Genomic DNA, 17,671 nt, shown 5'->3' with positions numbered 1-17,671 from the left:
TAAAAAGGAAACTGGAAGTAAACACGGAGGGCGGAGGACCTACTCACGTGTCACGCTCGGTAAAGTTTGTACGTCGAGGTTAATAAATCACGTCGTCGTTGTTGTTGTCGTTGTTGTTGTTTGTTTCTGGCTGTGATTGACAGCCACACTTTTCGGGGTGGTCCCGCCGCGTCCGCTGCCTCCCACCCGGTGTCTGGTGTCACATTTGCCGTGAGAGCGACTCGGTCACTGACTCGCGCGGAAGTCCGTTAAAAAAAGTTCCAACTCCACATTGTGAAGTTTGAGCAAATAAACTTAGCCCGTATGGCGAATATCAAAACTACGTTCAACATATTGGAATATGTATCTGAATTCGGCATAAATTACCACGTGACCAATTTAGTATAATTGAGTCAGATTTAAACTATTTTTGTCTCTAAAAAAATAAAGAATGGACGATAGGGAATGAAAACGTTTAGCTTTTTATTGATTTTATATATATATAACAAAATAAATGCAATTATGTTTATTTTAAATGTCGTGCATATTATGTCAATTTGCATGTATTTGCTGTTGCTTAACACTATTATTATTATGACTTGTTATCTCATAATATCGACTTTATTATCTCATAATTATGACTTTATCTCATAATCTCGACTTTATTATCTCATAATTATGACTGTTGTTTGTTTTTTTGTGTGGAGGAAACGGGCTTCCATACCTTTTGCCTATGATAAAATAACAAAAATCCCCGGAGGCACAGGTGAGCTCACCATTCAGCGTTTATTAGTTTATTAAACTTATTTGGTGGGCGTGGCCCTCCCGTCCTGCAGCGCCGTCACGTGATCCGGGGCCACTGGCTAGACTTCCTGGTTGTTGACGCTAAGAGCTCCTGTTGCAGTGCTGTGGAATAACCTTTTAACAGGTAGAAACTAACTACAGACGTATTGTTGAGTTTATTTTGCACATATAACATCTGTCTCGTTAACTTTGTGTGTGTGATGTTGTTGTTTTTATTTAGAATCTGACAACTATTTGATGTGCAAGTGTAGCTCTTTTTGCCTATGTCAGTTGTTTCTTGACAAACGACTTTGGAGCTGCTGTAATACTCCACATTGCTTATGGGCATTTATTGGATGGCTGACAGCGGTTTGCGCTTGTGTGACATGCTGTGTTTTTTTTTTTCCTTCTTGTCTTTAAAACTCAGCATGCAGTTAAAATCTGCATTGTGAGAATATCTAAATAAATAAATACACTTAGATGTTAAGAGTTGTAGCACCAGCCGCCCAAACTGGCAACCCAGTGTAAAGGAAATACTTAAATTAATAGGGATGTCATTTACAGGCTACTTTTTAAAATAAAAAAGGAATTGGTCGCCTCTATGCATGCCGACTGACTTAGAAGACCAATAAATGGTCTGAACATCTGTTTTAACCCATAAGGACCCACGCTGACACAGGGGTCACACGTCCTTTAAATGTTCTGGAAAGTTCCATAAACAGCTTTATCCTTGAAGTCCCTAAGTGACACCTACTGAACATCTTGGTGGGTCATGTGACAGGTCATGTGATGTTGTGTTCCCATAACAACCTTTCCAAGATGGCTGCTACATGTTGTGACAGATCTGAAGGAAATACTACATTTAATAAGCTTGTTTTTCGAGAATTCTAATGTCCTTTAATGTATTGAACCTGCTGTGAGCACATTTCTTAAGGAAATAAAACAAATCAGATTAAAATCGTTGTGACACATACGTCACATCGGGAATTTAACCTAAAAATAAAAAAGGTGTGACATACTGTGTATGCACAATACGAGTTAATTTGGCTGATTCAATTATATTTAGCTAACCCATTTTATATTGTTCAATCCAAAGCATATTAAAACAAATGTAAACCAAAAAATCATGTTATAATTATGTAATTATTAATACTTTTTTTTGTAAATGATAGATTTTTGTGTCAGTTTCTTACTAAATTAAGTAAGTTATAAGTTGGATACTCAAAACACATATTTCCCAAATACCTGTTAATGATTTGGAACGCGGATGACACATCTTATTTATGAATAATCGTGGTAAAAACATTGTTTTAGGGGGATTTAAACTCGGAGGGATTTTTGCTCTTTTTTGCTGAGGGGGCAGTCAGCCATTAATCAGGTGACGTCACTCGTAAACATTAAACATGGCCGCCCACGGAACTTAGCGGTAGCACCGTCGGTGGTAACGTCTTCGTTTGGAGGCATTAAAGATGACTTTAAGCCACACTTCTAACATGACTCGGCACTAAACGTCTTCTGTAGTAACGGGACACACCTCTCAGGAGCTTACGGCGAAATGTTACCGTTAACATCTGGCCGTTAAAATGTCCACTTCTTCCCGGTTTCTCCCCTGGAGCTAGACCGGAAGTAAATATTGGGACGTCCGGTGCTGAAAAAAAAAGACAACATATTTAACTCCAGTTGTTTTGGGCTCACCTTTTCCTCTGCTATGTTTTGAGGATGATATATTTATTTTGTATTATTATCCTAACTCCTGGTCTCCTCTGTGTCCAGCAGCCAGGATGAAGACAGTCTGAGGCACATGATCTCGATGGGCGGCCGGAGACAGAAAGCAGTGGACGACGGAGAGCGGAGTCTCATTCGGCCTCCGTCCGTCTCTGGCGGGGATCTGGCGGACCGAGATGCCTCCACGCCGGGGTTTCTCTACGTGTTGGCGTTCTTCTCCGCCCTGGGCGGGTTCCTCTTCGGGTACGACACCGGGGTGGTGTCCGGCGCCATGCTGCTCCTGAAGGAGGAGATGAACCTGAGCGCCCTGTGGCAGGAGCTGCTGGTCTCCTGCACCGTCGGGGCCGCGGCGCTCTCGGCCCTGAGCGGAGGCTCCCTGAACGGGTGGCTGGGGCGCAGGGTCTGCATCCTGCTGGCCAGCTTCATCTTCGCCGTCGGCGGCGTCATCCTGAGCTTGGCCCCGGACAAGGTGGTGCTTCTCGTGGGCAGAGTCACAGTGGGTTTGGGCATCGGTGAGTTTGTGTAAAAACGAAAGACTACAATTTTTCTCCTGACAAAAATGTAGAACTGTGCACACAATTGTGAAAACTTGAAGCTCATGTTTCCACGGAGAAGTCCTTCACGCTCCCAGATAACACACAGAATAATTAAACGTTTTCGTCTTGTGTGAATGTGTGACGCTAGCTCTCTGCACATTCAACACGTAAACAAAGCAGGTCCTATAAAGCACCGGTCCTCAACCACCGGGCCACAGAATGAATGAAAAAAATGTCAGAGCAGAGAAACAAGCTCAGGGTTCCCACTAATTCGGCGTAATGGTGAGTTGTATTTTTATGCACTTTATAGTTGTCTTTATGCCGGTCGTATCATTTTAATGTCAGATTTATTACGTGCAAAAAAAGGTTGAGAGCCACTGCTATCAAGTCCCTTCCCTGCTTCTCCAGTATTATCTGGTAATTGCATTTAAATGAAGCATAACATGGAACAGAATAAAAGTAGAACTCATTGACATATACAGTGTTTCTGCGTTGGTCGTAATGTGTGTTTCCTTGTGTTTTCCCATCAGGCATTGCCTCGATGACGGTTCCCGTGTACATCGCCGAGGTTTCCCCCCCCCACAAGAGAGGTCAGCTGGTCACCGTCAACACCCTTTTCATCACCGGCGGCCAGTTCATCGCGAGCGTGATCGATGGCGCCTTCAGCTACATGGGCCGCAGCGGCTGGAGGTGTGCGTCGGTTCTTCTCCGCTAGTAACTTTCCATGCTTTAGTTTTGTTTACCTCTGTCTTTGTGAAGGGCGTGGCTGACCTGGCCGCTTCTCCCAGATATGTTGCTGACGGCAAAGTGACAATAAACCGCAGATGTGTTTTGAAGTCATCTAGTTTTAATCGTTTATTTGCGTTGCACCTTTTTATTAAAGGTTAGTGCAGTGCAAAGTGAATGTGGGACGACTGGAAAAAAGACGGAACAAGCTGTGGGCTGTAAAGTCCACAGAAAAGACAATGAAATGCTAAAAATGTAATAAAGTAGAGTTAAAGGCTATTGTAGTAGTGGTAAAACTGTGTGCTGTGAGAGATCGTCAGGTGTGCCGTGGGAAAATGTCCAATTTCATTTAATCGGTACCGAAAAATATTAATTACCTACCATATTTGCTGTATTATGCTACAATGAGACATTTTTTTTAACTTTTCTGGTTGTTGGTGGTTGTTTTTTTTTAGAACCTAAATGCAATAAAATAAGTGATTTACAAAAACAATGAAACTGAATAAAATACAAAAACTTAAAGATAACAAAACAAGTGACTAGAATAATGTAAATGTCTATAAACCATTCTTAATCAAAGGCCTGGCTAAGATGTCAGTTGCATAGTTTGCCCACCAGAGGGCACTGGCTAGTTTATTTTTCAACCCTGACATATTTTGGCTGAACTGTATATAGTTATCAAACTTTTAAAACTCAAATATCGATACAGGCGTAGCAAACAGAGGATCATATATGGATTTGGCTTTAAAAGGTCAACACTGAACCTTAAAAAAGATCAAAATTTAATGAGGTTTCCCTCCAATATTGTCTCTGTTGATCAGCTCTAAACACACGTGTGTCTTTGCTGCTTCAATTCACATTTGAGGTTCATGCAACGATGAAGCAGCTTGACCGTGACTCCCTATAAAGCCCTCTAAGAACACCTGAGAGTCCCCGTTTAGCCGCACTGCTAACGTCTCGCTCTGCAGGTACATGCTGGGGTTGTCCGTTCTGCCGGCGGTGGTGCAGTTCGTCGGCTTCCTCTTCCTGCCGGAGAGCCCCCGGTGGCTTCTCGCAAAGGGCCGGAACCAAGAGGCCCGCCGAGCTCTGATCCGGATCAGAGGAGGCCGGGGCGTCGACGAGGAGTACGACGCCATCCGGACCAGCATCGAGGAAGAGGAGAACGGGACGGATGGAGGTGAACGATTTCTGTTTAAAAATGGAGGGGAAAAAGGGTTGTTGATGGCGTTAAAAATAAATAAATATGTGTGTTTGTTTTAGGAGGCCTTGTTTTTTGGCGGATCTTGAGCCACGGTCCGACTCGACGGGCTCTCGTCGTCGGCTGCGGCCTGCAGATGTTTCAGCAGCTGGCTGGGATCAACACGGTCATGTAGGTCATCTCCTCCTCTTTGTATCGGCTCCCACATGGTGATCTGCCTTCTGCCCCGCCAGAGTAAAAGCTCAGTGTGGTTTTTGTTTCTATAATTAATATCCAGGTACTACAGTGCCACCATTCTGCAGATGGCGGGGGTGCGGGACGTCAAACAGGCGATCTGGTTGTCTGCTGCAACTTCCGCCACCAACTTTGTGTTCACCCTGGTTGGCGTGTGGCTGGTGGAGCGCGTGGGCCGCAGGAAGCTGACCCTGGGCAGCCTTTTAGGTTTGCGTCTTAATTTGTATCCTTCTGCCGCTAATTAGTTGATTTATTTACATTTTTTTTAATAGGTTTATCACCCGAGGAGTCAGAGGGAGATGCAAAATCGTTCTCTTTTTATTTATGCATGATTTATTCTTCCTCTGAGCTTTATTTAATGTGTATATTTCTTTTCTCTCCTGCAGGCACCGGTCTGAGTCTGACTGTGTTGGCAGTCGGGTTCTTGCTTTCTGCTCAGTATTCCCCGCCCACCACCCTCCAGCCGGTCGACGCTCAAAACTCAACCTGCCGACTCTACGGGTAAGAGAACACGCCGCAGCTTCCATGCACCCATTTTAATCATTGCATCTAATTTTGATGCATTCATTTGTAGTTTTTCTTATTAATAACCGACATGTGAATGCAGATATTTCCAGTTTAATTTTGATTTGATGTAGGAAATCGCTCAAGAAAAATGCAAAAATTATTGGTCTTGAAGAAATGTAGGTTGAAACAATGGCTTTTGGAGGCAACCATATGATTTAATACGCATATACAGCACTTACATTTAGCTAAATTTCAGTCCTGGAGGTATTTCTGTGATGATTTGTCCAAAGGTCCATCTCGCCGTTCTTCCTGCGTCCATGGGCGGAGTTAAAGCTTCACTATCTCATTGCTAGTGTGGTCTTTTATGTTGCTCTGTGCTGCTCACTGTTGCTATGTGTTGCTAACTGTTGCTCTGTGTTGCTAACTGTTGCTCTGTGTTGCTCACTGTTGCTCTGTGTTGCTCTGTCCTCCAGGTCCTGCGAGTTCTGCATGTTGGATCCAGATTGTGGATTTTGCTACCGTGAAGACGACAGCAGAGTGTACAACTCCTCCTGCGTTCCCGTCAATCAAGCGTCCACTGATCACGCCGCCTGGGGAAGGTCGGACACCGTTTGTTTCTTCCTGTGTTGGTTTGTGAGACAGAAAAAATAAGAGGTTGAGACATCCATGTGGTCGTCATGTTTAACACATGTCTTTAAAATATACCTACAGTCAAAGCACCTGGGATCTGCTTTGCACATGAAATAGTAGCAGATATTAAAAGCAAAGACATGCAAACACTCTTTCAGCATACAGTGATAGAAATAAGTATTATTAATCTGTGGACAGGTCTTTTATACAGGTTGAGATTCTGAGTGCTTTCTTCAAGCAAGAGGACTAACCTAACCTATGGGAGCCAGAATTGTTGCTGGTTGTAAAACTTATTTCACACAATCAAATGCAAATCAATTTCTAACTTTTATATGATTTTCTGGATTTCCTCTTTAAAAAAAACAAAATTCTGTCTCTCCCTGTTGAAATAAACCGACCACTACAATTATAGCCAACTCATTTCTTTGTCAATGGGCAAATTTACAACATGGGCGAGGGATCACAAAATGATTTCCTTCACTGTGCTTAACGTTGAAGCAGAAACAGTAACGTCCTCTCTGTGCCACCGTCCTTTCAAAATAAAACGCAGCGCACATTATTGATTCATTTTGCTGGATTTTTGAATATACCGTAGAGAGATGTTGGTTTCAACTCCTTGCAACGTTTCGTTCATCCAGGTGTTCCAACCAGACGGAGGCGACTACGAGCGCGTTCTGGGCCTACAACTACTGCCCAACGTCCTACTCCTGGGTCGTCCTCATGGGCCTCATCCTCTACCTCGCCTTCTTCGCTCCGGGTCAGAAACAACTTTTTTTTTTATTTATCTCGTAGCCAACCGTCTCCCTGTGACTCTGAATTCTGAAAAATATATGACTGTTTAAAACCGTACCTTTTAAAATGGCAAAATGATCTCGGCGCTTCCCAATTATTCTGTGATCATGAATAATATCAGGGTTGCAATTGGCAACCAATTCTTGGCCTTTTCTTTTTTTAAGATCTGGAAATGGGGACAGCAAAGGGCAAAACATGCACCTCAAAAGATATATTTCAAAATATTTGTTGCATTAATAATATTTAAATATAGCTGTTACAGTCAGAACAAGGTTCATCGTTATGAAGTGTTATAAGTAGATTGTGGAGCATTATAAGTGTTTATATAAATCATAGACATGGAAAGTGTTTGATTATCTGGCTTAAAGTAGTTTTTTTGTAAATCCTCAATCATCAAATTCAATATCATTTCTGAATCTAAATGCATTAATTAAACATCCTTCATTTTTTCCCACACAGTAAATATTTCATAAATAGTCTTTTATTGTCCTATTTTTGAAGAAAATCACTTCTAATTCTGATGAGAAGTGATTGTTTGTAGGAGACCGGCATCTGGTTGAGAGACGATGTCGAAGCAAATGAGGTTGTTTTGATTTTGGGGTAAAAACTTTGAGCAACCCGTCACATTTGTTAAAGTGAAAAAGAACCAGATGAACTTGAATGAAAACCAAATACAGACATGTCTAAAGTCTTGGGAAGCGAAGTATCCAGATACCTTTTGAGCTCGCCAGAAAATTATACCGCGAATCACAAAGAAGCCGTCACATTTTATCACATATTTTTAGTTTTCCAGTTTTAGCCTGGGAAGCACTAAATCCCTTGGCCCCGCTGAAGGAGACCGTCTCTGTGTGCTAGGTATGGGCACCATGCCTTGGACGGTGAACTCAGAGATCTACCCGCTGTGGGCCCGCAGCACCGGCAACGCCTGCTCAGCCGGGGTCAACTGGATCTTCAACGTCCTGGTGTCCCTGACCTTCCTCCACGTCGCCCGGTACCTGACTTATTACGGTAGGAGGGACCTTAAGTACACGGACGCATCATCATAATGAGGATATTGACAATAGTTGTACTGAATATATTGGAAGCTGGACGTGACCGTCACAAACGAGGACGGCTCATTTGTGTTTCCGAGGCTTTTCCTTAAAAAAATGCAATTAAAATGCATTTAACAGGGTTTTTATTGTCATGAAAAACCTGGAAAAGTCATGGAATTTTAAAATGGTTATTTCCAGGCCTGGAAAAGTCCTTGAGGGAAAAAAAAATAAAAAATCCCAAAGGTTTTGGAAAAGTCATGTAAATGTGTTATATTCATGTGTTCATGACGTTCATTCATGCTGAGTTTGAAATAATTAATATGCTTTTAAAAGAAAGACGCTCAGAATATAAGCAGGCATACATACAGGCATCTATATAAATGTTTATTCCTTTAATCAAACTATTGTCTCATTCATTTGTGTCATTTAAGGTTTACTGTATGCTTTGTATTCTCATAGTTTAAATACTAAATGTTCTCACTTTTTCATGTTTACACTGAGATTTCACAAAATGTTTGGTCATGGAAATCCACTGGTCAAAATGTGTATGAACCCTGATTTAACGACAGCATTTGTATCAAGGCAATAAAGTAGCCCATGAATATGAATTTAAAGACCCGTAGGTCTTCGTTTACGGCGTTTGCCGGTAAAACCCTGTGTGAACAAAGCTTTCCTCCCTCCTCCCAGGAGCCTTCTTCATGTACGCGGGCCTGGTGGTGCTGGCGCTCCTCTTCGTCCTCGGCTGCCTCCCAGAGACCCAGGGCCTGCCGCTGGAGCACGTGGAGAACCTGTTCGCCGGGCCGCTCTGCTCCTGCGGCGCCTCCTCGTCCGCCCACGACGTCCAATACGTCCGGGTAAACGGCAGCAGCAACCCGCCCTCCGACAACGACGCCTCGGACGTAGAGTAGACCTCGTCTCTGTTTCCGCTCGGTGCTTTCTGAATGCGGGCGTGGGAAAAGGTAGCCATGGTGTCTTTACGATCACCCGCCGCCTACCTTTGTCTCACCTGGGAGTCGGTCTGCTTTTATCCCTTCAAGCACTCTTCTGGTTTCCCATCATTGGAGCAAGACTTTCCAGGATCGTGTTTCTGGAACGTTAAGAACACTCCAGTGGGGAAAAGTCCTCATCGTCTGTATTATAAGGACTTTAAAGATGAACTTTGGGACGAAAAAACTGGGAGCATTTTAGATCATTTTGATTCCCAGTAAAGAGCTCTTTGCATGAGTCCGGGCGGCCATCTTTTGTGAGCGAGTCCGGACTTCGAACCAGTGAGACTGTTCTGTAACCGTAGCCTCAGCGATCCGTTACGGTATCGCATCCCCAAGGTGACGAACACTCTCCTGGATGTCTGTCTCATCTGTACGTTGTGTACAACTCTTCCAAAACACATTCCTGGGTTTCATCTTCTAAACTGCTGGTCGTGGGTTAACGCTATTGTTTGCACAGTGGGAGAGATTGCACTTTAAAAACAAACAAAAATGTGTCCTTTTTGTTATTCTTTTAATTGTTTTTATGCCAGCTTGCTAAAACATAACATGCACAAATATTCCACATTTTCTAGCGAGGTTCTGATGTCAGCCCGGCACAATACGGAGCGGTGGAGTCGGACGGCGCCATCGCCTATATCACCGTGAGTAACTGCGTCCGGGTGCTGCTCTCACCTTTTTTGTGCTAAATATGCACAATAAGAGTGAAATCTCTTTTTGCTTATCGCAGCTCAAATAACGGTGACCAACTATCCATGAACGGCTTCGTCCGGAGCTGCTTTGCTCACGGCGTCACGTTTGCACAGGGACGCTGTGATGTTTGCCAGTTTGCATTTTAAAGACTCACAAAATCAAGACTCGACCAAAAAATAAATCTCATCCTTTTTCATCCTGCAACTGATGTGTTTTTATTTTAATTTTAAAAAACAGTAATGTTTCTAGTGAAACATTTGGAAATGGCACAAAGACCTTCACAATTATGGGAACGGAACAAAATGTCCACTATTTTCAAAGTGCATCATGTTGTGGTTAGCGATCTATAATCCTTGTTTATGATGTCATATTTGTTACGATAGCAGAGAGATCACCTGACTGCTATCCTATTAATTACTGGCGTGTGGGAGAAATGAAAAAGTATTGTTGTTTGTATTGGAAACTATTTTGTACGACAGGTGGATGTGATGTTTGAAATGAAGGAAAAAACAATAAATCCATTTAACTTAATGACAAATAATGAGGTGTGCTCATTTTGGTACAAAATGTCTATTATCATTTTCCAGAGCCCAAAGTGAGGCCCTGAAATCTCTTGTTTTATCCAACAACTAGTGGCAAAATCAGTTTACTCCATTGTTATCTATCACGCATGACAAAGAAAAGCATTGATCCGCACGTTTGAAGCTGGAACTTCCAAATGTGTGGTATTTTTGCTCGAATTTGATAATTTAATGAATAAAGCACCTAGTCAACTAATAGAAAACCAAAATGTTATTTTCTATTCCCAGTGTCAGCTAGAAATAGTCAACTCAGCCCAACAATTAAACCAAATATTTTATTTATTTCATTTATTTTGTGCAGGTATTTTATTTATTTTATGTATTTATTATTTTATTTTATTAATTTATTATGTTTTATTCATTTTTATTGTATTTTTATTCATCATTTGCACATCTACAATTTCCCAAATACTCACAATGATGTCACTGACGTGTTCAGGGACGGTAACGGTCATGTGATACTAAGGCTCGTAACGGGACTCCTGTTACCATGGAAACTATGATGACGGTACAGGACGTAATATATTTATCTATCTATGTCAAAGTCAGATTACAGTCGTGCACATCTGGAGAGAAAGATATGAATTACATGATCATTTTGGGGTGAAATAATGTCACTTTATAATCCAAAAATGTCAGTTTGCTTTTATTTTACTGCATTTGTATATTTAAAGAATGATGTCCATAATTAAAAGTAAAAAGTAATCTATTTAATATTGTTGCTTTCAGTTCTGTACATGTCCATCAGTTCGTCCTGGTCGGTGTGACATCACGTTCAGGTTGGATTGAGTGTTAAATACAGGTAGTTATTGCCGTATCACAGTATTTCTGTGTCGTCAGAGAAACATTTATACTTGTGAGAATACGCAGTAAAATGTGCCAAAAGTTGGATGAGCATTCCTATGAAAGCCCAGTATTAAATGTTGAAATGATATTTAAATGAATGCTTAGTGTTAAATGTATGCACCCTTTAATTTCTGTCTGTGTTCAGAACTTAAGAAACTTCCACATGGTACATAGTACAATATAGTACATAGTACACTACGTATACATAGTACCATGGTGGTTCACATCCACAGGGTGGCACTAAAAGTTCCTTTAAGTGAGTGAGAAGTGACGACAGACCGTTACTTCAGACTGCACTCACCTGCAGGTATTTCACGAGCATGAAGATTACGAAGAACTTTGTAATTTTTTAGGTGGGTTTAATATACAAACTAATTATATTCAGATTTATATATATTCTAAGCAAACAACTCTCCATTTCTGCCTATGTCATACTATAATATAATGAAGATTACATTGAACTACAGTAGAATACAACCTGCATTAATGTACTTTTTCATGAAGAAGCATATAAACAGTAGAAGGAATTTTGCAGTTTTTTATAAAATCACTTAAATAATTACTTGCAGAAAAATTTAACAGATAGAGAAGATGAAAGAAAAGTATGCTCACTAGTCACTAATCAGTCCTGAGATGTCTGATGATCACACACAAAATAGTGAATCTGACTTCTGCTTTTCATAATGTATATTACATATGCATTTTGATAATGTGTTTTCTTACTCTAGTTTGGCTAATCAGTGCTAGATCTGATTTATAAAAATAAAAAAGTCTAAATAATAAAGACTGTTACAGTTGTCAGTACAGTTTATAGGTGTTTTAGACACTTTCATTTTAATTTGAACAATTAATTAATTAATAATTTAATCAAATATTTGAGTCTTTTGAGTGAAGAGGGGCACAATTAACTGCAATAATAATAATAATAAGTATGGGATTACTATATATATATATATATATATTAATATGAGAGTAATATATAATATTACTCTCATAATATAAGAGAAATATATAGAATAATATATATGTAATACTATTAGTAATATATATATAATAGAGTAATATATATATATTACTATATAAATAGTATGTAATACTATATATATATATATATATATATATATATATATATATATATATATATATATACAGTATTACATACTAATATGGGATTAGTAATTTAAATCCCATATTTGTTCTTTTTAATCTTTACAAAATGAAATCTTTCTGACTTTCTCCACACAAAAAAAGTGTAAACACCCTTGCCATGACGTCATCTAATTTTTCCCCCCGCTGAGGGGCGTGGCTTGCTGACGCATTGCGGCTCCCTCCCCGGTGCGTTGAACTTGTTGCGAAGCACGGCGGCGCGTGAGTGCGTTTTGTGTTCTATATGTGCGCGCGCGTGCGAGTCTCACCTAGCAGCAGCAGCAGCGGCGGCCGCGCCAGTCTGCATGTGGGCTCGAGCCGGAGCCGAAGCATCCGCGAGCTGCAAACTGCGCAGAGATGCCGCGCGCACCGCCTCACCTCCCCCAGCTGACATATCACGGTTAAAGTCACCGTTGAGATAACTGTTGGTGTGTTTGTGAAGAAATGGCGGCTCCACTCGCCTGAGTAAAGAGGGTGGGAGTGCGCACTTTTTTTTATTTTTTCCTCCCTCTTTCTCTTTTGACCAAAAGGCAAAACCGTTTGATTTTGTTCTCTCTTCCTAAACGACGGTCGTGTAAAAGGAGCCATGACGTCGGGTCAGGATGAGAGCTCGGTCCGTGTGGCGCTGAGGTAAGTCACCAACGGCTCTTCATCTTTCTCCCCGGGAAACGGCTAAATGCGTAGCAGTGTCCTCTTTTTTTGTGTGGCTAATTGCGCCGGTGCCACCTGTCAGTCGGTGCCGCGGGCCTAGCAAACACCTGCACGGCAGCATCTGCTCGCACACACATGAGCGCGCGCACACACGTTGTATTGTGACCCAGTTACATCCGGGCCCTTGACGCTTCTACCGGCTTTTCATGACAGATTTTCGGGCTGTTTTTTCTTGATTCATCACCTTTTCTCAGGATTTGTGTGCTTTCATACCCATTGCACAGCCACACACACACACACACACACACACACACACACACACACACACACACACACACACACACACACACAGGAGGGATGATATCATCCGTTAGGGCTGAGCTATCAGCGAGAGAGAGACAGGCTGTGTGTCGCCTCACATCCTCCTGCAGACAGACGGGTAATCGATGGAGTAAGCGCTTCATTGACAGCCAGCTTTCAAGGAAAGGACAGTGGGCCGTGCAGTGAGGCCGTCAAGTCTTTGCGCTTTGTTTTTGGACAGATGTCTCTACCGATTCACGCCTGTTACTATCTTATCTGTTTGGACCCGTTTGCTTCTCTCAGAGGAAAAATTAGCTTCTTTCCCCTTCAAGTACATGCACTTAATGCTCTATTGTGCTGAAGTAGGCCGCTCCCACTCCAGCTGGTGAGGTGGCACAGTGGCATCATGGGAAGCCAGTCTTCTCCCCCTCCTCTCTATCTCTCTATCTCTCACTCAAGGCCATTCAGAGAGCATTTTGGCCATTATGAAATTATAAATAATGGCCGTATTGTTGAATTTGCCCCGTCTCTTTCATCCGTAGCCTTTTTGTTTGATTTTTTTAATACTAGCCCATGTGTACATGTTCACAAATGAGCATCGTCATCAGCATCTTGTGTGTGTGTGTGTGTGGAGCAAGTTTGTACAGAGCTTACTGTTTACAATTTTGAATAAACTGACATATGTGACTGCTTATTTTTTGTTTTAATCTCAAGATTATGTTGACTGCAGAGGTTTGTTTTGGCTGAAAACTATAAAATCTAAAAGCAAAGGAGGTTCTTTCTGGAGATGCCATTTTGTGCCAACGTTTCGTCTTACGAGGTCAAATCCGTCATTAAAAAAAGAGAGAGAGGGAGAGAGACGGAGGCACCAGTCTTGACTAGATGTCAGTTTGTTTTGAGCAGCGTGCGAGTTGAGGGGGAAAAAAGTGAGGTGCAAAACCTGCCAATCCCAAATCAATGATGCCTATTGCCAGCGTGACCAGTGTAACCAGCGTGACCAGTGTAACGGAGGGTCTGAGTCTGTTTTTGGGGGCGTAGCAAAGGGTCAATTCTTGGCTGTTATTTATAATGTTGTTGCACTGCACTGACTCTTAGCAGGGCACGACAGTAAGGGCTGCCAGGTTGCCCTTGGAAATTGGAAAACAGTTCCTGGCATCAAGACTTGCACCACAGTCTCTTAAGCTGTGTGTGTATGTGTGTGTGTGTGGGGGGGGATTTAAGACAGATCGCAGGTCATCTCTGAAAGTACAGATGATGGACAAGCTGAAATCCAAGACTTCACTGCTGAAAGGACAGTGACTCTGTGGTCGTCCAGAAGGGCCAGAAAACCACGTTTTGAAAGGGAGCGAACGGACGAACAAGCAGCCAGTGACTTGCTGCTTTCATTTTGAGGGATCTGAAGAACATTACAACAGCTGCACTGCTGCTATTTTGTATATCAGGAATTAATAGAGGACATATTGACACACTCAAATTGTTTGGTTACTGTAATACAGCTTTTATTCTGTTGTGTTACATTGAGCTGATGTATAACTGGCGACCACTTGCTTCTGTCTGGTTGCCAGCTTGACAATATGACCACAAACTATGGCCTCAAAACTGACTATTGAGCTAGTTTATCGCATACTAATGTCTCAAATTTCAAAAGTCATGAGCATGTGAAGCAACATAATTGAGATTAAAAAGGTGGTTCCTTTCCCTAAATCTGACACGGAATACTTTCTGTGAAGGTAAATTGCTAAATTAATTACGGCCAGTAACAAAAGACATGCATCAGTATATGTGTTCAAAATGACTTGCACTCTTTCCTATGAGCGGACAGCATCCGTCCAGGCAGAAGTAGATGTTTTGTGTTCTGGTTAAAATTACAGGCCTGATTTTAGCGCACTACATTTCCCAAAAAAGCCCAGTTCTTCTTTCTCATTAAAGGGCTTAATGGCTGCACTAATAATCTACAATTTGGTGGCATTCGGGATGTAATGATGCTTGTAAATCTTGGCGTAATGGGGTTTCTACATCTTGTTCTCCTCCTCTTTGACGCCCAGCTCGAGTAGTGGGTTTGCAGCGGCATGTTTTTCACCGCTTCAAACTGGCAAAATAGTTTGTCATGATGATTGTTGACGAGTCTCAGCGCACACGTGCACAAGCAGTTCAAATAGGGCGTGACAGTTTAATTCGCGCCGCTGCTTAAAACACCTCAACATATTTGGGTACGCTCGCTCCTCGTGTGTCAACAAAATACCTGAAACGTACACACAATGGAAACAAATGTTGAGCTTATCTCGAGGGTCGGGAGATTTTCCAATGTAAACCTTAAGCCATAATTCTTGATCCCAGATTGCACCTTTAAACAGCGTCGTTAACGGAGCGATTGGGTCCACCCGGAGGTCGGTTAATCGGTTTAAGACCCGGGCTTATCTCGACAGAGGCCGTCCTGTTCTTTCAAACTCCCACAGCGGAGCACAAAGCTCAAAACATCTGCTTTTCAGCGCCGTGTTTGCGTCCATAGTTTGTGTTTACCCCGCGCACAAGAGACGGGCGAGCACCGGCACACGGGACGGCTCCCAAGGCTGCTTATAGATCGAACCGTAGCGGGACGTATTTGCACAGCGCGAGACGCCAGTGTTTGTCTTGAATGGTTTGGTGTGCGTTGAGGGGAAGGGCGCTCGGGTGGAAAGTGAGGACTTGTTGAACCGGCCTGCTGGGGCGTATCGCTGCAGTAGCACGAACATAAAGCAGCCGTCGCTCATCGTCAAGGCGGCGACGGATGAGCCGTGCCGATCAAAGCGAGCGGAGAGTTAATCAGTCTGTGTTTACATCCGCTGTAACAACTTTGTGTGCCTCAGTTTTAGCTCATTACTGCTCCATAACATGAGGTGTATTGGAAAACCTTGTCAAGTCTCTTACCTTTTTCTTCTGTCCCCCATGTAAGAACTTGATTTTGAAGGGCGTCACAATGGCGATAATGAAATTAAATAGATCCCTAAACCTCTTTAAGGCTTAAGTTACAGGCGTACTTTGGAGGCACGCAGCAACTGGTATAAGTGGCCGAGTCTTAAGCCTCAGGTTGGAGCTCACCAGCCAACCGTATAGACGCAGGGGTTAACTGTGGAAGAAGAAGCTTGTTAAAGTGAGCTGCACGATTAGAGCAGATATCTGCTATTACTTAATGACCTGCAGTGAGGCGGTGGGGGGATGACGAGAGACAACAGCTGACAATAGCTGTGGGGGGTGACAGTGCAAACAGGCCTCTGAGTGGTTGTAAAAACATGGGGAAAGGAACAGGTTTCCTCAAACACTGAATACTTATGTTGAGTCCTTTAAAAAAAAAAAAAAAAAAAGGTTTTTGTGGGAAAATAATCAGTTTTTTGATTATAAATCCTGATAAAGTGTAGGAGTCATGTACTTGTTGGAGCAGAGATTCCTAGCAACAAAGGGCAGGACCAGTAGAGGACTGGCAGAGGAGCTGTGGGAGCTGTGGGAGCTTCAGATGCGTGTTTTCGTTCCCCATGGCACCACCATGCAAACACAAAAGCCCCGGCGGGTCTAAAGCCTCTCCAGACCTCGAGCTTTGTTCACATCCACTGAGCCAAGCCGCTCTGTCGGGAGTTAGCCGCTGACCCATAGGCCGGTGAATCTGAGTGTGTGTGTGTGTGTGTGTGTTTAAGTGTGTAGCTGTTCTCTATTTCTTCACATTGTTGACCAGTGTAAAATTCACACTCTTGTGTCGAGTTACAGTTTTGCAGTTTCACCTCGGGAGCTTCTTTAGGACGAACACTCTGTTAAACACCTGCTGATAGTAAAAAGAGGGGAATGTGTATTCTGGCGGTTCATATGAAACACGATACACACAGTAACGGTTTCATATAAGCGCATTCAGTCTGAGCTGAATGATATAGTATATTACTGCATATGTCTCAGCGGATCTCCACAGAATTGGTAGACATTTTCTGCATTACAGTATATTGTACATTTGCAGGTGAATATGTATTTAACACCCCATGTTGGTGGCGTTTTGGAAGTGGAAGGATGATGGAAGCAGATGAAACCAAATTCAATCGGCAACACTTTTGATATTCAATTAACAGCTGAAGTTGTTTTTCAAGAACAAAATACAGAACATTATTTAGTTTTTTTAGCCTCAAATGTGAGGATTTGATGCTTTTCTTTGTCTTGTTCGATATTGAAATGAAATCTCTGGGTTTGGCTCTGGAGCTGAGTCAAAATGAGCAATTTGAGGACACCGCCTTTTGGCTTTTAGGAAATTGTTGAATTGAAAGCAGCAGCACTTGTGCTTTTTTTTTTTAATTTATTTTTCGGAGCA

The 17,671-nt window shown here is 42.3% G+C and overlaps 2 protein-coding genes across 2 annotated transcripts in view; both read left to right on the top strand.

Moving 5' to 3' along the window:
* Positions 1-860: 860 nt before the first annotated feature.
* LOC306740935 (proton myo-inositol cotransporter-like) lies at positions 861-11,027 on the top strand. The gene is given in 13 exon segments (XM_079223182.1): positions 861-907; positions 2,539-2,999; positions 3,554-3,713; positions 4,718-4,926; positions 5,010-5,118; positions 5,225-5,388; positions 5,568-5,682; positions 6,162-6,287; positions 6,957-7,075; positions 7,966-8,118; positions 8,832-8,998; positions 9,706-9,780; positions 9,782-11,027. Coding segments are annotated over 12 exon segments (1,884 nt in total). The 5' UTR covers positions 861-907; positions 2,539-2,563; the 3' UTR covers positions 9,833-11,027.
* Positions 11,028-12,925: 1,898 nt separating this feature from the next.
* The window catches only part of kif21a (kinesin family member 21A), a 44,599-nt gene continuing 39,853 nt past the window's right edge, over positions 12,926-17,671 (top strand). The window contains exon 1 of the mRNA XM_079223979.1: positions 12,926-13,026. Within this exon, the coding sequence (XP_079080105.1) occupies positions 12,983-13,026 (44 nt within the window). The 5' untranslated portion in view covers positions 12,926-12,982. The remainder of the gene's footprint in view (positions 13,027-17,671) is intronic.

Source organism: Taurulus bubalis (assembly GCF_910589615.1).
Source record: "Taurulus bubalis genome assembly, chromosome: 9".
NCBI classification, from domain to species: Eukaryota; Metazoa; Chordata; class Actinopteri; order Perciformes; family Cottidae; genus Taurulus; species Taurulus bubalis.
Note: the sequence above shows the minus strand (reverse complement) of the source record. Positions and strands in the feature narration are given on the sequence as shown.